This window comes from Schistocerca gregaria, chromosome 1, assembly GCF_023897955.1.
Source record: "Schistocerca gregaria isolate iqSchGreg1 chromosome 1, iqSchGreg1.2, whole genome shotgun sequence".
NCBI lineage: Eukaryota > Metazoa > Arthropoda > Insecta > Orthoptera > Acrididae > Schistocerca > Schistocerca gregaria.
Window position 1 is genome coordinate 258,894,122 of NC_064920.1, and position 25,254 is coordinate 258,919,375.

The following is a 25,254-nucleotide window of genomic DNA, read 5'->3' on the forward strand; positions in this document are numbered from 1 at the left end:
GGCGTTAGAAATTACATTAATTCCAGGTAAACTTCACGATACACTCTGCAGATTCAGATACTCAACACGGTGCACAAACCACAACTTCCTGCTCTGGAACCTTTTTGTCTGACTTATAACTGGATATCCGCTTCCTGCAGAAACTGGGAAACACTGACACAGCCTGCTGTGGTCAGCTGTCAGGTTTGTGGCAGATGTACATTGGGGAATTCCTGCTCTGATCAAGGCATCAAGAAACTTGTGGCGTCGTCTGTCATAGCGTAAAGACCCTCGTATCATATGGTTGAGATCGGCAATCTCAGCTGGGTGGACTTGGCGCAATAAAGCTCTTATTACAGTGTGACAGGTGCTGATAACGCTGTATCACACGAGTACGCACCATTTCCGTGTTCTTCACAATGATCACTCAATATCTGACGCTGTTCTCGCCCCTTATTTACTCTACCAGGCCTGGTAAAAACGCTAAACACGAACACCAATGCAATATGGTGCCTGTTCTACCTCTCACAGAGAATTGTAACTCTACTCAATAATGCACCCGTGAATACACTGATTTCGTGTTGTGAGGTTTCTGGTGTGGCGCGGCCTTACTTGAAGGGCAGCACGAGCGTCATCCAGGAGTTGTCGGTGAGCATCTCGGGCGTGAGGAAGGTGAGGCAGTGCGTGGTGTAGGGCACGCTGAGGTCTATGAAGCGCAGGTGGTGCGGGGTGTAGTGGAAGCTGCCGAGCGCGAGAGCGGCGCGGCCCCGCTGCAGCTGGCCCAGCAGCCCGTTGACGGAGCCGTCGGCGCGCTGCGTGCCCCACTTCTCCTCCTGCCAGCCCGCCGGCACGTACAGCTCCACCGCGAAGTTCATCGACTGCGACAGCGCTCCCAGCACCTGCACCCGTCCACCTTATCAGCCCACCCGCGAGGCTTTTCGTAAAACAGAGAAAATATCACTAAAAATGCTGTTCGTCCATAGCAGAATTGTGTTACCTTCGAGCATTATGACCATTTCGAAGTGATTTCCCTAAATCGTTTCAGGTAAATACCGGGATGGTTCCTTTGAAAGGGCACGGCCGATTTCCTTTCCAATCCTTACCTAACCCGACCTTGCGCTCCGTCTGTAATGACTTCGTTGTTGACGGGACGTTAAACACTAACCACCACCACCACCATTTCGAAGATCGAAAATCTACTCTTTAGAAATCAGCATGGTTTCTACAAATAAAGATGTTCAAAATCCCAGGTCGCTCTGTTGGTCCTAATACCCAAAACGCTTGTGGTGGCACAAATGTAACAATACTGTACCAATAGCCGTCATTTTGCAACTACGCTTCTCGGGTTTGCCGCCGGATCGTATTGTGTAAATCGCACAATATTACTTCGATGCAGCTGCTCGACATCATCAGGTGGTGGTAGCTGCTGCTCTAACTGCTGCAAGGCGCGACTGACGACAATCGCGCGGCGGCGTCGGAATTTATGAGGCCGGGAGCAGGCAATACGCGTGCACGGGAAGACGCTCGTAGTTGGAGGAAAGCGGCGCTCCTGGTGCCCCCTGCTGGGATCCGATTGTCGAAATACAGAGGAAAACATTGGATCTTCTCAAGAAGAATTCTATTCCTTCTAAAGCGACCAAAAGCCTACGCCAACAGTCTGCAGTTCCCCCAAGACTGTACGGCCTACCCAAGCTTCACAAGGATGGGACACCTCTCCGGCCAATAGTGAGCAACATTGGAGCTCCTGCTTATTTTCTGGCCAAATATCTTACTACACTGTTGGGACCTCTCACAGGCAAGTGTGATCACCATATCCGGAATTCGGAGGACTTCGTTGGACGCCTTAAGACACTTAAGTTACAAGCGTCGGATATTTTAGTTATTTTTGACGTTATAGCTTTGTTTACGAAAGTACCTCTGCGGGACTCGTTAGAGCTTATCAGCAGCCAGTTTGAGAGAGACATTGTGGCATTATTTAAACATGTTTTTACCTCAACTTATTTCTTATTTAATGACCAGTATTTTGAACAAATGGACGGTGTCGCCATGGGAAGTCCTCTGTCTCCCATGGTGGCCAACTATTTCATGGAAGACTTTGACAAAAAAGCACTGCAGTCGGCAAGTCTCAAACCTTCTTATTTTTGGCTGTATGTAGACGATACTTTTGTGGTGTGGCCCCACGGAGTAGAGACATTACCTGTGTTTCTCCAACATCTGAACTCGCTCCATCCCAATATACAGTTCACTATGGAAGTGGAAAAGGATGGCATCTTACCATACTTTGCTGCATAGAGCACATGTAGTCTCAGATGCCAACAGTCTACCTGGTAAGCTACAACACCTGAGAACGGTATTCCAAGAGAATGGCTATTCCGATAGGCAGATGCGCCATGCATTCCATTCCAAGCAAACTCAAAGCAGGGATGTAAATGTAGATATGGAGGCACTCACTGCAACAGCGTTCTTGCCCAATTTTGGTGGGATGTCTTCGAGAATAGAAAGAATCCTCAAAAAGCACGACGTCAAGTGTGTTTTTCGGCCTCCAGCGAAACTGAGGAATTTATTGTGATCGGTCAAAGACGACCTCGGCCTCAGGAAACGTGGCGTGTATACAATCCAATGCCAATGTGAAAAATCTTATATTGGACAGACATGCCGAACCGTGCAAGAACGTTGCGTCGAACATCATCGTCATACACACCTGGGGCAACCTGATAAATCAGCGGTAGCGGAGCATTGCCTGGACACGGTGCCACGTATGCTTTACGAACAGACGGAAATTTTATCCCCAGCGTCATTTTTCTGGGACTGTGGTATTAAGGAGGCCATACATATCCGCACGGCGGACAATCTTATCAACAGGGATGCAGGTTTTCAACTGAGCGCCTCCTGGAATCCAGCACTGGCTGCCATTAAATAAAAAAAAAGGAAAACAAGAACTTCCGTTTCCTCAAGTGACGCAATGCGTAGCTGAGATTTAGTTCAGGCTTTAACCGCAGGAGCGTCCGGCAGCACAGTCATTGCCCACAGCGCACGCGCGGATGGCCTTCTGCGGCTCCCAGCAGGGGGCACCAGGAGCGCCGCTTTATCAAACTACGAGCGTCTTCCCGCGCTTGCGTATTGCCTGCTCCCGTCATGGTAAATTCCGACGCCGCCGCGCGAATGTCATCAGTCGCGCCTTGCACCAATGAGAGCAGCAGCTACCACCACCTGATGATGTTGAGCAGCTGCATCGAAGAAATATTGTGCGATTTATATAATACGACCCGGCGGCAAACCCGAGAAGCGTATTTGCAACAAATCCGCCGGGAAAGCATGAAAAATCACAGCCGTTATTTTCATATTATTTTATTAGGCAACCAGTTACTATGTGCCAGTCACGTCATCTTCAGGCCTGTCACATGAATAACGCCAAATACCACTCGCACATGTATAAGAGAAGGCACCAATGTCACACATGTGACAGCTGTTCACAGAACAATATCAAAATAACTGCTGTTATTGCATTTCATCGATCTGAATCAAAGCTAATCAGGGGGTGTAGGTGAACGGGGAAGGGTATACCATAATTGTAACAATGAAATGAGCACAAATCTGATTAATTAGGTGAAATTTATTCTGCATTTAAGGGCCATCCTTGACACTGATTACGTGTTATAGTAAGATGACAACAAATTAATTTAATATTGTGCTTAATAATAAATTAATTTTTGGCCTTTTCATCCTTTACTGCAGTAAAAAGGACGACAATGCAACTCTTAATATCATAAGCTGAAACCATTTGGATCTTTCAAATTTATGTTTTTGAAAGTTTTTAGTGTAATGTTTCCTTAAAGCGCGCAGCAACTAAATAGCGGTACGTGAAAGCTAACACATTTTATGTGCACTCAGTTTGCAAGTAAACAGTACTAAGTATCCACTGACATCTTTTTATGAATAAAATTTTGGATGTAAGTAACGATTTCTTAAGAAAATATGTCGTTTTTCTAGAAAAAATTGTAAATCAAGACTTATCTGAATTAAAAAAAATCAAAATTGGTGTTCTTGAAATATGTTATTTATGAGGTTTTACTGAAACTTTACTGCACAGTTTTGCAAAACAGCCAACTTGCGCACTACCATTGTTTACAGCCGAAATCTTCAATTATTTCAGTACTCAGCACTCCCATATGATACACCTTCGTTCACTCTTATGTCCACGATTCTTGCCATCTATGATCGCACTGTTAGTCCCACTCTCTTGTGTTGTGGCTATGGCTGCCGTATGTCCGAGTTTCCAAGGATTTTTCCTAGTTTTGAGACAGTCCGGGAGAGTCCTGGGGGGGGGGGGGGGGGTCGGTACACAACTACCCAGAGTAAATGTAGAGCTGTTTTGTGTCCATGGACTGATTTGAAATAAATATATTTTAATAAATCTTAGTTAAATTTCTTTAAATTAAGATTGGCGCATAGGTAGTTTTGTTCGTTTTGTATTTTAAAAAATCCAGTAGCGAGCACACTTAGACGCTTCCTATATAAATATTTTCCGTACTTTGTCGTTGAGAACAATGAGAAACCGCCGACAATCGACGATCGCATGCATAGCGCCGCCCCACCCCGCCATCGGCCAACGTATCGTCGATAGACTGTGTCTTTGAAAGTAACCCGATTTGACCCAATGACTGGGATTTTCTAAGTCTTTGTCCTGAGTCGGTAGTTTAACTGATGGCAAGCCTATCCCTGACGCTACCTGAGCGTCTCCTCCACCAGTCTAGCGTCCGTGTGTCACACTGTATGGTTCAAATGGTTCTGAGCACTATGGGACTCAACTTTTGAGGCCATCAGTCCCCGAGAACTTAGAACTACTTAAACCTAACTAACCTAAGGACACACATCCACACCCAAGGCAGGATTCGAACCTGCGACCGTAGCGGTCTTGCAGTTCCAGACTGTAGCGCCTACATCCGCTCGGCCACTCCGGCCGGCTGTCACATTGTATGCTTTCTACTGAATGCACCATATAGCTCCACGTGATTTTCTGATGAGTACTGTATTATTCCAAACAATTTACTTTTCGTATCGGCTCCTTTTTATCATCAAACTGCTACATAAAACTGGGGCTGAGTTTGTTTCGGCGTAAAGTCAAGTGCCAGCATGCCAGTCGGTAACGACGGAGCAGAGAGGGCTGTGAAAAGACGTCAGCCAATTACACGCTGGCCATCCCCTCTCCAGGGCGACAAGGCGACAGCAGCGGCCATTACGCGAAGACGACATAAGCGCCGCGCCCGACTGGTTGAACAGCAGCGTCAAGAACAGGCACTTGTATAGCAGCGACTTAGGAATTGTACGAGGGTCATCCACAAAGTAAGTCCCGTTTCTGTTTCTATCTGACTCAAAGAGAAGACATGTACGCCATTTTCAGATCGCTGCTGCCAACGTGTGCTTTGTAGTGCTTCTTTATAATGTCAGCTGTAATTGAAAATGCCGCCGCGTGTGAAATCAGATCTGTGATTCCTTTTCTAAATGAAAGAAAGAAAACCAAAGGAAATCCATTGTCAATTCCGCGAGGTTTACGGACAAAATGCTGTGAGTGATTCAATGGTTAGAAGATGGATCAGACTGTTCATTGAAGGACGTGATCAAGTGATGAATACGAATCGTACGCCTGTCTGTGGTTACTGATGAACTGGTTCACACAACTGAAGAGAAGATAAATCACAACAATAAGTTTACACTTACAAGGGGAGGCCATGACGTTTGGAACGCAGATTTATTGCAAACTTTGCACACTCGTAGTACTCCATGAGGACAACAAAATGTGTAGCGTGTACTTCTCAAACGTTATTGACAAAATCGCAAGATAATTTCGGTCGTCAAATATGCGTGGCCATTTTGACCATGAAGCGGCTGCAGCCGTGCCGCCACGGTTAGTTCCGCTTGGGACGCGACAGCGACCGGACGTGTCGGTACTTCCGCGTAGTCGCAGCCTCGCAAGCCGTGTTTATAATAATTCTTGGATTGTGATCTGTGATATTCTCAGTGCTTCTTCACTACCGTCGTACACAAGCTACTTAATTCACTCACAGCGGTCCCGACCGCTCATAAAGTGCAGTTATGGCTCCCAGTGTACCTCATAAGAATACCCTGTGTTTTGCATTTGAGAAATCTTCCAGGAATGTGCAACCGAGTTCTCTAGAAATCCATGACTGGATAGTAGATATTATTGGCATCACATCCGATCAGGTCCACACAGCATATTATGACATGGCGGAATACTGTTTCTTTGTGAAATTTTTAGACCAGATACAACTGGAGAAAATTTTGGTGAATACTGGTGGGAAAGCAGAGTTCCAACATCTTGATCAGTCGGTGACTACAGTTTCAATAACTAACGCTGACATTGAGTATAAAAAAGTGCGAGTGTTCAATTTGCCACCTGAGGTTGAGAATTGTTTTCTTAGAGATTTCCTCGCCAAATACAGAGATCAGATTAGAAACGAAGAATGGTCGAGCCATCACAAACGCCAATGTTATAGCGGGGTTCGTTCAGTTGACATGGCCGTTAAAGTCAATATCCCATCCTATATTATGGTTTGGGTCATTTACGAGGGGCAAGTAGGCACTTGTTTTATCTGTAACACGGGTGGCCATTTACGAGAGGATTGCCCACGGCGAGTTGTCGTACTTCGAAACAATCTGCAACAACGACAGATATTAACATTGCCTGATGTCCTAACTAAAATCAGACGCCTTCTGTGACTGACTCCCAACGGAGTGCATCTGTGTCAGAGGACAACGATCTCGGTAACAGCACCTTCCCACCCTTGCCTCAAAAACCCGTGGCCAGTCACCCCTTAGCCACCGGTATTGCATTATCTGTCGGTAACAAACGACGACGTATTATAAGTGACGGTAGTGGTTCCGGCGACCAGGTTGTAAAAAATCAAACCGATGACGCGGAGCCACGGGCCTCCACACAGGACACGCATGTGTCGGATGGCTCAGTTACGACCTGCAAAATTCCCATTCAACCGCCCGACGCAGAAACTGTCAATTCGAGTGCAGCCGAGTGTTTACAGCAATCCGTTCCGATGCCGCTTGCCGACTCGCCGCAGGTGGCCAACACACAAGAGGCGGCAGTCAGTCAACTGCAACTCGTAAACACGGCGGATGAAGCACGCGGTGTAGAGCATAACATAAACAGCCGCCGCCTCGAAACTGCTTCCAAACAACACGAGGACCCGGACAGCTGTATACAAACAGCCAGTGCGGCTCCAAACAAACGCAGTGAACCTACTGAAGCCGCATCTTCGGACTTGCCGTCACCCGTTCCGAAGCAAGGACTTTTCACATACTGCTTACAGCCATGACTCGCCGACTCCGTCGTCTTCAATGACACTTCGGACGACTTTGCGACGGCAAAATAAAGTTAAACCAAAGGACTCCGTGGCTGGAAAATTAGCAATGCTACGGCAGTTTATCTATGAGTCCGAAGCTGATATAGTTCTGTTACAGGAAGTGATAATCTTACGTTTTCATGTATCAGGATTTGCAACAATCGTAAACACCGTGGCGGACGGGGGGTACAGGTACGGCCATTCTATAACGAGACGGAATCCCAGTGAGCAATATCGAAATGTTGGACTCCGGTAGAGGCATAGCTTGCCAAATTTTTGACGTCACCCTCGTTAATATCTATGCTCCATCAGGAACGACCTTAAAATCAGAAACAGCTAACTTCTTTAAACAAGGGATTATATACTTGCTACGTCGCAACCCAACCCAGTTGATAATTAGTGGTGATTTCAACTGTGTGATCCACAGGAAAGACCAATCGCCAAACTTTAATTACTGTAGGGAAGTACATGATCTGGTGCGTCACCTGCAGCTGAAGGATGCGTTGGAACTAAAATTTCCTACCCTGGTAAAGTACACGTTCCTGACCACCACCGTATGTAGCCGTCTAGACCGTTTGTACATCTCTGAGAACATTTGCCAACATGTTCTGGACGCCGATGTCATTCCAGCTATCTTCTCCGAACACTGCGTCCTCTGTGTCACGATAAATCTGGCCAAACAGCATACTAAATGGCATATGATTCCGTGAAGCCTAAATGTTTCTATTCTCGCCGATGCCTTGCTACAAGATGTCATCTCCACGACATGGGCGGATTGTCTCAAGCAATGCTGCAGATATCTGAGCAAGATAGCCTGGTGGAATGCTGTGGTCAAACGGAAAATGCGATTATCCTTAAGAAACTACAGTTGGCAACGGGCGCAAGATGTCAAACGCACGATTGATTTTTACCAAACAGTTCTGAGAGAGTTGTATGCGACTACGACACCAACCAACACACAGCTGACGACCATCAAACAAATAAAGGCGAAGCTTATAGGCATAAAGCGAACGCAGCTTGAAGGACTGAAGATCAGATCTAAAGCAAAGTCGCTTCAAGAGGACGAACTTGCATCGCTGTATCACCTTATAAAACATCGTGCCCATAGCAAGCGAGCTTCTATCGGGGAGCTGGACACAGATGATGGACTCCGTTTGACCCGACAGAGTGATATTCTTACTGCAGTTTACCGGTACTTCACGGATCTGTACTCGCAATGCGATACATATGGTGATGACGGCGGCGATATCGTGAGTGCTCTGCCCTCCGTAGTCACGCCTGCGGACAACTCGGCGGTCGTACACGATTTTGCTCCTTGAACTGATTTCTGGCTCGCCATTGAATAAATCCCCTGGCCCTGATGGTTTGCCACGGGAATTTTATGTGCGCTTCTGGCCCATAATCGGACACGCATTTAGAGATGTTCTCAATGAAGTGATGCGAGGGAGTGACGTGCCGCCCGAAATGAAGGAAGGCCGAATTGTATTGATACCAAAAAGCAAACACCGAAAAACCTTAGATAACTTCCGACCTATAACTTTACTCAATTTTGACTACAAAACCTTCGCCAGAGCACTCAACAGCAGATTGTCTCCGTTAATGAAGCAAGTGATTCACAACCACCAATCATGCATCCCTGGTCGCACTATTATGACGCCCCTTTCGGAATATAGAGATGTAATAGCCATAGCGTCAGTCACTAACGTGAATATCGCATTGCTGTTTATCGACTTTTGCAAAGCCTTTGATCGCGTCCGCCACGAGTACCTCCTACAGCTACTGCAGCGTTGTGGTTCCGAGCAACGGGTTATAAATGTCGTGCAACATTTCGTCACGGGCATTACAACCAGAATCAGTGTAAATGGACAGCTTACTCAACCCATCGAGGTCCAAAGAGGAATGCCGCAGGGGAGCCCTCTCTCCATGACGTTATTTGTTTTGTCGCTCGAGCCGCTCTTACGCTCTATTCATGACAAACTTGCAGGCCTTTCGATTGCCGGGACGTCGTTCGTGGTTCGTGCTTACGCCGACGACATCGGAGTGTTATTGCGCAACGACGGAGACGTATCAACCCTCAAGACCGCGGTAGACGAGTACTGTTGTGCTTCCGGTGCTAAAATCAACGCCGGTAAATGCACCTTTGTCAACATTCGAGGATTCGACGCAGTAAATATACCTTGGGCGAAGCGTGTCGAAACCCACACCACTCTTGGGATGATTATAGACAAATACCCGCTAAAAATGAATGCAAAAAAATGGAAGCAGGTCACCAATAAAATGCAAGGTGCTATCTATGAAAACAATTGGCTGTGCGTTAACATTCTCCAACGCATACGACTCCTCAGCAGTTATATATTCAGTAAAGCGTTCTATATGGCCCAACTATTTCCAGTCCCCAAGATGAAGGCCAAACACGTGATGAAACTCTAATAAATTTATCTGTAAGGGCATCTATTCAAAGTGAAATACACCACGCTGACGTCTTCCAGACATTCCGGCGGACTAAACAAGCCCTACATTAACCGAAAGTGTACTGCGTTATATATTAAACGAATCACCCATTTGTTGGACAAGGAACCTCTCAGCGTAACCAGTTGGCTCTTCCGAACCTTACAACCCACCGATATGCATCCACCCATTGATGTAGGTAAAATACATTACAAATTACGACATGTCAAGCAGTTTTTTCTTGAAGTAAGCTATATTGATGGACATTATTTCACACTGGATTTACCGACGACGCACCAGTTATTAAAAAGATGGACATCTCCAATAGTCCGGAATCCGATTGAACTTAAATACCCGAGTGTTCATTGGAAGTCAGTTTGGGACAACATAAGTTTAACTGTCCACACTGCTGAAGTGGCGTCCACATGGTATAAAGTGGTAAACGATGTTATACCCACTAATGAAAGGTTGCATAGAATCGGTTTAAGTGACAGTGATAAATGCGTCCGCTGTGGTCTGGTCGACACCTTACGCCATCGCTTCACTTGTGGCGGTCATCTCATTAACTGGAAATGGGTGCAGCAGAGGCTGGGCCTGATTACCCGCAGCAGCCCAGCCAGCCACTGCACAGACATCCTGCTCTGGCCGGACGCGAACCATTTTCCCGCCACCAAGAACAACACCGTGATGTGGATGTTAGGACAGTTTGTGACATATATCATCATCCACAACAGTGAAGATAATCTCATTAGTTTCGAGGCTTACATGAGGACGGCACGCTGGAAGATGAAACGTTATCCAAATTTCAGGAAGATGTTTGCTAACATGTTAGACATAATTTTTGAAAAACAAGGCGTAGGGTAATTCTCGATGCCGGTAAGGACATAAAACACATGCAAGACTATGTAGCGAACAAAATACACAACGAATAAGGGGTTATACCAGTTCCTAGGACTACTCCCGACTTCTCAATGGTGTTACTAACTTCATTATGACGTTTTCATTAATTTATGTTCCTGTGCATCTCTTGTTATCCGTTTGTGTGCTCCAAATGACTGAGTTTTGGACGGTTATGAATCAAATGACAGAACTGTCATTCCAGTTAAGACAATCAATTATATATATGTTTGCGTTTCGGTTCTATGTCTCTGTCTGGACTGAAGAGGCTGTTGTCAGTTTACTATTATGTTCTATTTTGTAATCTTACAAATGGCACTATATTGAAATGCATTCTTCAGTCTATTGTAGGATACAATTCGTGTTGAATCAGTTCCAGCACTTCAATATTTTGTTTTTGTGCTTATGTACATATATGGTTGTTTTTAAGAAAGGAAAAAAAGGTAAAAAAAGCGTGTTCGGCGTTAGCTACCCTTGCTAATAAAAGAACAGAGCGAACTGGTCAACGAACAAACTGAACGTGTGTCATCGGACGTCCGCCCTGAACAAATTCTACGACAAATATAGAACAATTGTTTTTTTTAAAAAAATAGTGGTTGGCGTTCAAGCCGCTGGATCGAGTTCCGTTCGTCAGTTTTCTTTTTTTATTTTCAACACAGTCATTTTCTTTACTATTGATGACCTGTGGTATTGTGTTGTAGCTGCATGGGCAGCTGTACCTGTACACGTCATCCAAGCTCTGTTTGATCCAATGCCCAGGCGTATCAAGGCCGTTATTACGGCCAGAGGTGGTTGTTCTGGGTAATGATTTCTCAGGATCTATGGACCGAAATTGAGTGAAAATGTAATCACATGTCAGTTCCAGTATAATATATTTGTCCAATGAATACCAATTTATCATCTGCATTTCTTGTTGGTGAAGCAATTTTAATGGCCAGTAGTGTAATTAATGTGACTGGACTGTGTATGTAGTGATTGCTAAAACTGCAGCATTTCTCGTCGCAGTCGGTAGTGTTTAACCTCCAGCTTTGTAGACTCGTCGAGAATGAGGGTGTAACGGTACTTTGGGGACAGGCGTGTCAATTAGCATCATATTAATTAAAATCGGGGAAGAATTTAAAAAAGGGGAAAGTAATACGAAACATTAATAACTGCACAGTATTACTAAGAAACAAAATAATGAAAAGTAATAAAAAGCAAAGAAGCAAAAACCATGCGGGACAGAAAGATATAGGGGCTTGTTTATTTTTTAATAGATGTGAAAGAACATGTAACACATTATTGAGCTCTCTACCTTCAGTCATCGCGATCGGGCTAGTCGATGAAAAAGTGGTACGCGACTGCGAAATTCGTTAAGGAGATTATTTAAAGACTCTTCAAGCACGTTTAAAATACATTACGTGTGACGAAGTGACCAGAGACGCTTATTGTCGGGTGGAGTGAAAATGAATCCGACAACATAATTCGAACTTTGTGTTAGCTGGGAAAAACGCTCTTGGGAAACTATTATGGTTGTGAAACCCACGAAAGTTGTGCGGAACGGAAAGGTATAGTTTACGTAATTCTGCATTTTATAAAATGGTGAAACGCGTGTGCGCGGAACATTAATAGAATCTTATCCTTGGACGGTTGCGGGGGTAACTGATACAAACAACGCGCGAGCATAAAAAATAGTTCGCTTATTAGCTACCAGATATTAATTAACGGGGACCTAATATACTAAAAAAGAAGGATAGGATCATCACCTCCAATCCCGATTCATATTTCATATTTAATTAGTGAAAAGAGAAGTTTTAATAAAGAAACTACATTTCAATTTTATCCACGATTTTGGCTTCATTACGTAGACTTGACTACATGATAAACAAATATCTGTGGAAGTTGTATGCAACGTATCGCCATAATATTTATCCAACCAATTTTGTGGGACACCAGAAATGTAAATGCATGAAATTGTTCTTACAGCGGATGTATAATGTGTGAGTGCGACGAACTATATTGAGAAACTGAACATCCATTACGTACTTGCATGTTTATCTGCGAAAATGGTCCTTGTCGGTACATCAGGATAGAGTTCGAATAGAATCGCTGGAATATTGCAAACCATTCAGATTATCTAATGATTTTTCTGACGTTTCGCCAGCACGAGTGGCTGGCATTGTCGAAGCTTCACCCTCCATTGCCGGTGGACGGTGGTGAACTGGAGCCGAGCTCGCGGCCGCAGACTATATGTACCTGGCGCGCCAACGTCCGAGGGCTTCTCCGCGGGCATTTCCGGTGCGGTTCTCTTCTTGCTGCCTGCGACGGACGTTCGCTGCAGTACGGGAAGCCAGGATCCGTTTCCCTTAAGCCTTCCCTCTTTCTTGTTGAAACTGTTCGCGTGTTTTTTTGCATTTCTACAGCTTCTCTGAACAAGCGCGTGTGATAGTGCTTCTCTACAGCCAGAACCTCCGTGACGGCGAATTTTATTACGTGGTCGGTCTCATTCAGCGCATGCTCTGCCACAGCCGATTTCTCCACCTGCCCAAACCTGCAATGTCGCTTATGCTCTTTGATCCTGGTGTTAATTGATCGTCCAGTCATTCCGACATAAACTTTTCCGCATGTGCATGGTATATGGCATATTCCCGACATTGCAAGTGGGTCTCTTTTCTCCTTCGCCGATCTAAGACACTCTTTGATCTTCCTTGTCGGTTTGAAAATCGTCTTTACGCCATGTTTGCGCAATATACGGCCGATTCTGTCCGTCACTCTGGGAATGTATGGCAGAAAGGCCGTACCCGACATTTCTTTTTCTGGTTCCTTACTTCGCCGAGTGTTTGGCTCTGTTACACTTCTAATGTAATTTGTGGAGTGCCCATTGCTCCTCAGAACAGTTTCCAGGTGTTACATTTCTCGTTTGAAGTGTTGCGGCTCACATATTCGTCCTACTCTCGTTACGAGCGTACTAATCATGCCTCTTTTCTGGAGGTGGTGGTTTGACAGTTTGTGCAGGTATCGGTTTTCGATACACACTGTGTCCCAGGTTTTCGCCGTCCCTTGTGACCAGCACATCTAGAAATGGCAGTTTCTTGTCCTTTTCTACTTCCATGGTAAATGTTATGTTGGCATGGAGGCTGTTCAAGTGTCTTAGGAAGTCACCGAGCTGTTCTTCGCCATGGATCCACACCACGAAAGTATCATCGACGTACCTGTACCACACCAAGTCGCCGAGTCCAGTGCCTGTGCTTCGAATTGTTCCATGAAGAAGTTGGCCACCACTGGACAGAGGACTACCCATGGCGACGCCTTCCAGCTGCTCGTAGAAATCGCCATTCCACGTGAAATAGCTCGTGGCGAGACATGCATGGAAGAGCTTTTTGACGTCTTGCGGGAACATGGAACCGATGTGCTCCAGAGTGTCACTGAGTGGCACTTTCGTGAATAACGAAACAACATCAAAGCTGACCAGGATGTCGTTTGGTGCAAGTTTCAGTTTCTTCAGCTTCTCAATGAAATGTTCTGAGTCTTTTATGTATGTGTCGGTCTTCCCCACGTGTGGCTGGAGCAGAGAGGCCAAATGTTTTGCCAGTTTATACGTTGGTAAACCAGGAGGGCTAACGATCGGTCTCAGTGGAACGTTGTTCTTATGGATCTTGGGTAATCCATACACCTGAGGAGGTAGGGCTTCTGTGTTGTGTTGCGCAGGTTTCTCTGTATGTCCGCCGACAGAGAAGACGCCTTGATTAATCGATTCGTATTCCGAGTGATACGCTGCGACAGATCTGCGCTTAGTTTTCGGTACGGAAATGACCGCGGAGAAACCCTCGGACGTTGGCGCGCCAGGTACATTATAGTCTGCGGCCGCGAGCTCGGTTCCAGTTCACCACCGGCAATGGAGGGTGAAGCTTTGACAATGCCAACCACTCGTGCTGGCGAAACGTCAGAAAAATCATTAGATGAACGTCGGCCGAAGAACAAGAGACAGAAGCCAATTGACAGTTTGTCAACAAGTGGCCGCGAAAGCCTTAACAATTTTGCATTCAGATTAATCGAACATCCAAATACGCATAATGCTGGTGCCACCAGGATGTGTTCTTTCTCCTCACCCCCGTGGCAGTAATTGAATTAAGAGTCAGCCGGGAAATACAATTAAATCAAGTGACGACCATTGAGCTTGCGTCACGAATTTTCAAACGTCCACTGCCATGTATGAAGGCGAGTGACACTACGCGTGTTAAAGTGGATCGAGGAGTGTCGCCGTGATCGTATTGAATGACATTCAGCGGTTACAAGGGGTACAATGTAATGAATGGAAATGCCGTACCCAGAATCTAGGAGGGGGACTGAAATGTCGCTTCTCGACCCGGGGAAAGTGCCACCACTCATTCGCTAGCCGTTTCACTACATCTACATCTACATTTATACTTCGCGAGCCGCCCAACGATGTGTGGCGGAGGGCACTTTACGTGCCACTGTCATTACATCCCTTTTCTGTTCCAGTCGCGTATGGTTCGCGGGAAGAACGACTGTCTGAAAGCCTCCGTGCGCGCTCGAGTCTCTCTAATTTTACACTCGTGATCTCCTCGGGAAGTATAAGTAGGAGGAAGCAATATATTCGACGCCTCATCCAGAAACACACTCTCTCAAAACCTGGCGAGCAAGCTACACCGCGATGCAGAGCGCCTCTATTGCAGGGTCTCCCACTTGGGTTTGCTAAACATCTGCGTAACGCTATCACGGTTACCAAATAACCCTGTGACGAAACGCGCCGCTCTTCTTTAGATATGGTACGGATCCCACACTGATGAGCAATACTCAAGTATAGGTCGAACGAGTGTTTTGTAAGCCACCTCCTTTGTTGATGGACTACATTTTCTAAGGACTCTCCCAATGAATCTCAACCTGGTACCCGCCTTACCAATAATTAATTTTATATGATCTTTCCACTTCAAATAGTTCCGCACGCATACTCCCAGATATTTTACAGAAGTAACTGCTACCAGTGTTCGTTCCGCTATCATATAATCATACAATAAAGGATCCTTCTTTCTATGTATTCGCAAAACATTACATTTGTCTGTGTTAAGGGTCAGTTGCCACTACCTGCACCAAGTGCCTATCCGCTGCAGATCTTCCTGCATTTCGCTACAATTTTCTAATGCTGAAACTTCTCTGTATACTACAGCATCATCCGCGAAAAGCCGCATGGAACTTCCGACACTATCTACTAGGTCATTTATATGTATTGCGAAAAGCAATGGTCCCATAACACTCCCCTGTGGCAGGCGAGAGGTTACTTTAACGTCTGTAGACGCCTCTCCATTGATAACAACATGCTGTGTTCTGTTTGCTAAAAACTCTTCAAACCAGCCACACAGCTGGTCTGATATTCCGTAGGCTCTTACTTTTTTATCAGGCGACAGTGCGGAACTGTATCGAACGCCTTCCGGAAGTCAAAGAAAATAGCATCTACCTGGGAGCCTGTATCTAATATTTTCTGGGTCTCACGAACAACTAAAGCGGGTTGGGTCTCACACGATCGCTGTTTCCGGAATCCATGTTGACTCCTACAGAGTAGATTCTGGATTTCCAAAAACATGATACTCGAGCAAAAAACATGTTCTAAAATTGTACAACAGATCGACGTCAGAGATATAGGTGTATAGTTTTGCGCATCTGCTCGACGACCCTTCTTGACGACGCGACCCGACTACAGCGGCAGCTCGTACCTCGACTTCGAGGCCGGTGAAGCCGGCGTCGGAGCGCAGGGCGGCGGGGACGTTGTCGAAGGTGGCGGCGACTAGCGGCTGCCCGCGGAGGTTGGCAGCCTTGTCGCGGAACAGGTCTCGGCCCGAGTGCAGGCGGCCGCGCTTCCACGTGTCGAGGCGACGCAGCACCAGCGGAAAACGCGCCCTGGCCGGGAACGGCACCGTCGACAGCTCGAACCAAGTGTCGCGCCGGGCGCCGCCGTAGCGCCGCAGGAACACCACGTCCACCAACTTGCGCCACAGGCCCAGCAGCGGCCGCGCCAGCAGACGGTCGTCGTGCAGCAGCAGCAGCAGTGCGCGGCTGCTCAGCCGCCGCTCCCTGCGCAGCACACCCATTTTTTAGCAGGTTTTCCAAAACAAAACAAAAAGACTGCGGTAGCTTTCGTAGATCTAACAGCTGTATGGAAGGAACGCCTTCTACACAAACTGATAAACGTAATCCCCTGCCGTATGACACTGAGACTTATCAACAACGTACTTTCGGATAGATACTTCCTGGTGTAACAGGGTAATGACATAAGAAAACAGAGGAAACTGAACAAATGGACTGCCTCAAGGATCAGTTTTAGCACCAATCCTCTTTAATCTTTGCATCTCTCACCTGCCTGAAACCATCTCAAGGAAGTTCACCTTTGCTGATGATATGGCCCTAGCTATCCAAAGCAAGCAGTTTGAAGACACTGAAAACATCCTCAAAACTGACCTAAACAAAATGCATGAGTATTTCACCAAATGGAGGCTAATACCAAATCCCACCAAGACTGAAGTGAGCTGTTTTCATTTCGACAACAGAATGGCGGGATATGAGCTGAAGGGCCGGCCGCGGTGGTCTCGCGGTTCTAGGCGCGCAGTCCGGAACCGTGCGACTGCTACGGTCACAGGTTCGAAAACCTGCCTCGGGCATGGATGTGTGTGATGTCCTTAGGTTAGTTAGGTTTAAGTAGGTCTACGTTCTAGGGGACTGATGACCACAGCAGTTGAGTCCCATAGTGCTCAGAGCCATTTGAACCATTTTGAGCTGAAGGTTCATATGAATAACAGTCAACTGCGATATGGTTCAAATGGCTCTGAGCACTATGGGACTTAACTTCTAAGGTCATCAGTCCCCTAGAACTTGGAACTACTGAAACCTAACTAACCTAAGGACATCACACACACCCATGCCCTAGGTAGGATTCGAACCCGCGACCGTAGCAGTAGCGTGGTTCCAGGCTGTAGAGCCTAGAACCGCTCGGCCACCCCGGTCGTCAACTGCGATATCAGCCATATCCAAAGTACCTGGGGGTCACTCTAGACAGGACATTATCCTTCAAGAGACACCTGGAAAATGTATCCAATAAAATAAGCTCACGGAACAGCCTCATTCAGAGGCTCCGCAGCACTAACTGGGGAGCAGCAGCAGACACACTACGAACCTCTGCACTCGCCTTAGTGTACTTTGCAGCCGAGTACTGTGCACCAGCGTGGTTAACCAGCAAGCATGTAAACAAGGTGGACACCCAACTCAACTCTGCTATGAGATCCATAATTGGATGAATAAAGACTACCCCACTATTTTGGCTTTCAACACTTAGTCATATAGCTCCACCCTCCCTGCGAAGACAGTAAGCTCTGATGAAGGAATACACAAAAATAATGAATAACCCCATACTTCCTATCCATGAAGATGTCCCAACTTTGGGAAGAACACGACTCCCCTCCAGGAATTCCCCTTTAAGACTGGCCCAACAACTGTCAGCTGCCAACTTCAGCATGGATACTAAATGGCAAGAGAGCTGGAGTGATAGTGCCTCCCCTGACAATCGTGAACTTATCTGTCCATCAGAGAAACCTAAGGGCTCTGAACTTCCACGACAGCTATGGAAAAGCCTAAACAGAATCCGAACGGGACATGGACTATGTCCACACAATCTGCACAAGTGGGGAAAGCTTCCCAGCCCTAGCTGTGACTGTGGGGCACCTAATCAAACAATACTGCACATCGCCCAGGACTGTGAATTAAGCCTAAAAGGGTAGTCGGGCTGACTTCTTCAACCCCACACCGCCCTGCCTCGAATGGATCGCTAATCTGGACGTCAGAATTTGAAGACTTATTTAACGCAAAATATCTGCTATGATGTCACTTTTTATTCTGTTTATGTATTATATTTTACCTGAAAATGTATCCTTCACTTACCGGTATGTATTTTATAGTGTATTTTATCATATAATATCATACTGTAATAAATGTAAACCATGTGTGTAGCGCCGTACGCTAAATAAAAAAATAATAACCAGGTGTAGCAGTATGAAACAAGAATTTCCCGATAGATGGTGGTAACCGTCATTGTAGGGCTCGTGAGACCGCGTCTCCAACGCCATCTGCTTCCTGTAACGGCTGACGACGAATGTCAACAGACAATAACCCAAGTCTTTTTCAAACCTGTAAACATGTCGACTTTTGTGCCTACGAACTACGATTTGCGGACAGCATTGATTTTCTTTTATCATTTTAAGAAAACTGCTGCAGAATCGGATCAATTGCTTGTCAAAGCTTTCGGCGAACATGTCATTGGGAAAGCACAGTGTTCCGAGTGGTTCAAAAAACTCAAAAGTGGTGATTTAGACGTGAGAAATGACGAACGCGAAAACCACCGAAAAATTTCGAAGATAATGAATTGCAGGCCGTATTGGATGAAGATGATACTCAAACTCAACAGGAACTTGCGGAACAATTGAATGTGACGCAGAAAGTCGTTTCTCTTCGGTTGAAAGCTATGGGAAAGATGCAGAAAGTTGGAAAATGCGTCATGAAGCAAATAAAAATAACTGACATATATGATTGTTTTTATTTATGTTTTATTTAATAAAAGATGTTAGCTTAGTAAAAGCTGTTATGGACAGGAAAAAGAAACGGTGCTTCCGTTATAGAAGAATTTAGAATCACAAGAAGTTTATCTTCCTGTGTCAGTCAAAAATACTTGCAGTTCCTTGGGAACATTTTGAAAAGGGAAGGGGGTAATCTAAAAAAGACTATGTTACAAGGTAAAATCGAAGGCCGAAAACTACGAGGAAGAGCAACAAGTAGACCAAGCGAAGAAGATTGCCGTCCTACTATTTGACGTTATATTCAGAAGAGTTGAAGATCTCTATGGATGGAGACGTCTAGTCGAACATTCATTTCCTTAAAAATGGATGAAAAATGAAGCTACGACACTCAGCAATGGGCAAACCGACTAATGATGACGATGCCATTAACTGTTAAAATTTCCAAACTACAGTCCAAGATGGAAGACATAAGACTAAAAAATCAATATCTGTGACAGGGGAAGTGTATCGTTCCAAGGCACAGACTGTCAACTCTACCCAGTCCAGTAACAGAAGTTTAGTATATATTTTCTTATTCCATTTTTAAATCACAGCATTCACTTTCTACATGCTGCAGTCCTTTTTTTGAAATTACAAAAAATTGTCTGGAGAATTAAGATTTTTTCAAATGTGAAATATTTTCCAAGGTGCAACGTGGTCATGTACATAGTAAAATTACTATTCTATTAAATTTTAAAAGAATTGCAATCGAGACACTCTTGTCAATATTATATGCAGTTGTCTGTCTCTCACAGTATACTAAACTTCTGTAATCGAAATCAAATTAAGAAGAAGTATTATAAAAAAAACTAGTTACAAGTTAAATGTATTTTTAAACTGAAGCTGTTGGAACTAACACAAATTTTCATTTTGAAAACAGGTAAAATTTTAAATACATTAACGAAATTCTGTTAGTCTTCAGATATCACATGTTCCATGGTAAAAAACTTATATCTGTTTTAGGGTACATGATGGTGGCCTACAAATGAAACTCAATCTTATGTCTAGCAACAAGAAAAAAGCAGAAAATGACGGAAACTTATGGCGATCTCTAGTGTGCATTCCCTCACAGTCACTAGCCTGAAGCTCTGACCAATAAACATCATGTGTTCTGGTGTTCACTATTCTCTAGGCTGGGTAGAACAACCTTCCAGACAATATCAACGAGTCATCATTGCAGTCAGTGAACTCATAGAAATGCCCGGGTGTTGCAGCTTGTAGGAATATGGGACTGAATAAATCGTAGACTTCGGTTGGATACCGTAAAAATTCAGTGAGTCCACAAAAGAGATTGCTTACTAAGCATTCGTGTGACTCAACCTAGAATAATGCTCAAGAGTGTAGAAACCACACCAGATGGTACTGACAAGGGATACTGAATGTACACAAAGTTGAAAAGCAAGAATGGCCACAAAGTTTTTTCACCTATGCGAGAGCATGGCCGAGATGCTGAAGAACACAACATGGCTGTCGTTTGAAGACATATGCCAACTATTTGGTGAAATCTACCTATTTAAAAAGTTACAAGAACGAGCACTAACTAAAAAAAAGTTCAATTGTGTGTGAAATCTTATGGGTCATCAGTCCCTAAGCTTAAACACTACTTAACCTAAATTATCCTAAGGACAAACACACACACCCATGCCCGAGGGAGGATTCGAACCTCCGCCGGGACCAGCCGCACAGTCTATGACCCCACAGCCTTAGACCCCAGCACTAACTAAGGAATGTAAGAGTACGAGGTGCGAAAATAAAGTAATGAGACTGATTTTCTTTGCAAGATGTGGCAACTCTGCAGGCTTTCATAGGCATAATGTTTTTGATCTTGGTCTATAAGCTGCTTCTAGTCCAAGCGGCACATCGATGCAACTGCTCAGTCGTGAGTTGTGCTGTAATAAGTTAACACGTGTTTGTGTCTCTCATCACGAAAATGGAACCGCATAATATTGCCCAACAGTATGCCATTTCTTTTTATGTTAAATTGGGTGAAAACGCGACGAAAACTTACGGTAAGTTCAGAAGGCTTTTGGAGAGGAGGTTATGTGAAGATCTCAAGTTTTTCGTTGGCATAAAATGTTTAGTGAAGGCAGAACGAATGTTGAGGATGAAGACCGCAGTGGACGACCATCAACCTCACGGACGGATGTCAACTTGGCCAGGGTGCGTGTACTCGTACGATCTGATCGAAGATTATCCGTGAAAATGATTGCAGAAGAACTGAGCATCAATTGAAAAACTGTTCGTCTAATAATAACTGAATATCTTGGTATGAGAAAGATTTGTGCAAAAATTGTCCCCAAAAATCTCACACCACAACAGCGAGAAACACGGAAAAATGTGGTAGCTGATCTGTAAGAGCAAACGGAAATCAATCTATAATTGTTGAACCATGTTATTACTGGTGATTAAAGTTGGTTTTTTCAGTACGATCCAGAGACAAAACGCCCAAGTTCGCGACGGTGCTCAAAGGGATCACCCAGACCAAAAAAGCTCGCATGTCAAAGTCAAAAGTGAAATGCATGATTGTGTGTTTCTTTGAGTCCAAGGGAATTGTTCATAAAGAATGAGTGCCTCCTGGACAAACAGTTAACTAATATTACAACAAAGACATTTTGGAAAGACGTCGTAAAAGAGTTCTTCGTGTCCGTGCCAACGTTGCTGGTAATTCGATTCTGCATCACGATAATGCGCCATCCCGTACTGCTCTGTCAGTACAGCAATTTTTAACCTCCAAACAAATTTCAGTACTACCACAGCCATCTTATTCATAACATATCGCTTCGTGCGACTTTTTTCTATTTCAAAGAGTCAAAACGGCGCTCAAGGGACACCATTTTCAAACAACACAAGACGTCCAAAATGTTTTGACGAGGGTCTTGGAGGATATTTTGTTATGATGAGTCCCAGAAATGTTACCATCAATGGCAGAAGCCTGGAAAAAGTGTGACTAAAACGGTAAGCAACATTTTTTCACATGTCTAATTACTTTATTGTCGCACCTCGTATACTACAACCCCGTAAATACCACTCACGCAGTATCGGCGAAGAGAAGTAGTTCTCCCGTGCTCCATACACGAATGTGTAGCCCAGCAATTTGTAATATCGAAAAAACCGTCTGCTATGTGCTTCACAGTGGCTTGCAGAGTATAGATGCAAGTATACATAATGACTGCAGAACGAAGGTGACGCGATGAAATCAGGACAGCGGTGTGACAGGAAAAGTAGGCATAAGCCCTTCCAGGACTAGTCACGAGAAGACCGTAGGATTGTTCGACTGCCTGTTACGAATATATGGATGAAAAGAGATGAAATCCGAGCAGAGGTTATAAGAAGAATGTTACTGCGAACCGTCAGGGGCAGTTTACTGGAAGCGCGGTTAAGATCTCTGGTTGACATGGTTCACTGGGACAAAGATTACTGGTAAGCCAACGTGTCGGCACGAATCTCTCTGATTTTATCTTCATGGTCTTTTAGCGGTATATACGCAGCAGGAACCCATTCATTTGTTGACTCTTCTAGGAAAGTACGGTCTCGGAACGTTAATAATAAACCACGTCGCGATGCGGAACGCCTCTCTTGTGGTGTCTGCCAGTGGAGTTGTTAGATCATCTGAGTGCCACTTTCGTGCTTATGAAATGATCCTGTAACGAAAAGTGCTGCTCTCCTTTGGATCTTCTCCGTTTTAGAGAAAATCATCTTATTTGGTACGGATCCCATACTGACGAGCAATACTCAAGAATTGGTCGGACTACGATTTTGTAAGATCCTTTGTTGAAGGACTACAGTGCTCGAGGATTCTACCAGTGAATATCAGTCTCGCATTTACCTTTCCTGCGATTAGTGCAAAGGTCGTTCCTCTCTAAAGGGCTCCGTACGCATAGTCCTAGATATTTCATGGAAGTAACTGCTTCCAATGATTGATCTGCAATCGCGTACTCATACGATAATGGGTCTTTCTACGTATACGCAATACGTTATATTTGCCTACGTTGAGGGTCCATTGCGACTCACTACACCTAACGTCGATCCTCTGCGGGTATTCCTGCATTTTGTTACAATTTTCTAGCGCTGCAACTTTTCTACATACAACAGCAATCGCGAAAAGCCTCATGGAACTTACGATGTTGTCTCCTATGTCATTTAGAAGTTATAGAACGTATTGTTTAATAGGTGCCTTTTAAATGCCATTTTAAATAACTTCGATTTAAGAATCCTTTTAATCTCCCTGGGCAATGTATTGTAAAATTTTATTCCTTGGTGAAAAACGTTGTCCTGAGTTTTATGTTTATTGTATCTTGATAAATGTAAGTTGAGTCTTGATCTTGTTCCGTGGACGTATACAGGGGCGTTTCTGCAGAAATTATCAAGATTATTTGTGATGCACGTAACTGATTGGTGATTGTAAGCATAAGGTGTAGCTAAATACCATTATGTTTTGAACACGTCTTTACAATTTGCTCGATTACTATTTTCGATTTCTCCAAACATGACGCACAAGCCAACCATCAGTACGTTGCACGGCTTCTTGCAAGAGCGATCAGCAGATCCAGTTAACCGGCGAAGAACTCTTGTCTTCGTGACAGCGATATAAACTCTGATCTCTTCATGCTGGTGCCAAAAAATGCTTTACTAACTATTTGGAAGACAAGGGAAATTCTTAAAACTAAGATGGAAAATGAAGAAGTTTGTAAACTGCACCTGCACCTGCTAGAAGATCAAGAAATTAGGGGTCTACTTTGCAGTAGGCAAAGCGCTTACTTACGAAGTCAAATTAAAGTAGTAGTGAAAATATAGGAAAAAGATGAGAAAGTATTAGCAGTTGCATCCACCATACCGTATTTGTATCACTTAGTAAAAAGCGTATACTACGCCCAAAATGAGATGGACTCAAAAATAATCTTTACCAAGATACAATACACATAAATCTCAGGACAGCGTTTTTCACCAAGGAATAAAATTTTACAATACATTGCTCAGGGAGATTAAAAGTATTCTTAAATCGAAGTTATTTAAAATGGCATTTAAAAGGCACTTATTAAACAATACGTTCTATAACTTCTAAAAGACATAGGAGACAACATCGTAAGTTCCATGAGGCTTTTCGCGATTGCTGTTGTATGTAGAAAAGTTGTTGTCTTAATAGGTGGGAGTGGAGATCGTGATACCTCCGAAGTTCTAAATATCTCATTTTCTATAGGTGTATCTGGTACTACTGCAGAACCCCTCCTGTTTCGAGCCCTCCTGTAGCATGATCACAGGAGAGCGCGACATTGACATAAGCGTGAGTAAAACGTGAAGGGCGACTCTAATATGGATATGGAATAACGAAATAGCGACAGCCATACAGGACGAACAAAAAGCTTATATTTCCATTTTATCTCTTTACAATCACTATTAACTGGTTAATTTATATACAGCGTTGTCACAGATAATAACTGCGACCACTGAGATAGTCCATTAACTATGCCTGTTGTACAAGTTGACTTTTCTAAATGCATATACATTCCGAAACGAAAAATATATTTGTCATTATCATCAACTGTCCTTATCCCAACGACTATGCTTATTCAAATACTTTCATTATTTACAGTACGAAAGTGCGAACGTTTCTCACGTGTCCCCTATTTACGATTAATGCTCAGCCGATTGACAGCGGAAATACCGTTCTAATACCACGGAGAAAACTTAACACCACCGACAGAGGCATGCCTTTTCAATTAACAATTAAATTTGCATTTGCGGTCAGTACGAACAAGTCGAAGGGACAAACGCTTCAAAGAATATTACTACATTAACAAAATCCCGCCTTTACTCACGGACATTTTAAGTAGCTTTTTTAATGGTAGCTAAATCAGCTAAAATTTTTGCATCCCTAAAGGATATGAAAAACAAGAAGTACACGAAGATTATATTCCTATGTCAAATATTGTTTACACCGAGATATTGCAATGCTGTAT

The 25,254-nt window shown here is 44.3% G+C and overlaps 1 protein-coding gene across 1 annotated transcript in view; it reads right to left on the minus strand.

The window, feature by feature from the left end:
• The window catches only part of LOC126341660 (glutamate receptor ionotropic, delta-2-like), a 161,706-nt gene that overhangs the window by 119,908 nt on the left and 16,544 nt on the right, over positions 1-25,254 (minus strand). The window contains exons 4-5 of the mRNA XM_050001793.1: positions 16,412-16,769; positions 592-878 (exon numbers count right to left, since the gene is read on the minus strand). Of these exons, the coding sequence (XP_049857750.1) occupies positions 592-878; positions 16,412-16,769 (645 nt within the window). The remainder of the gene's footprint in view (positions 1-591; positions 879-16,411; positions 16,770-25,254) is intronic.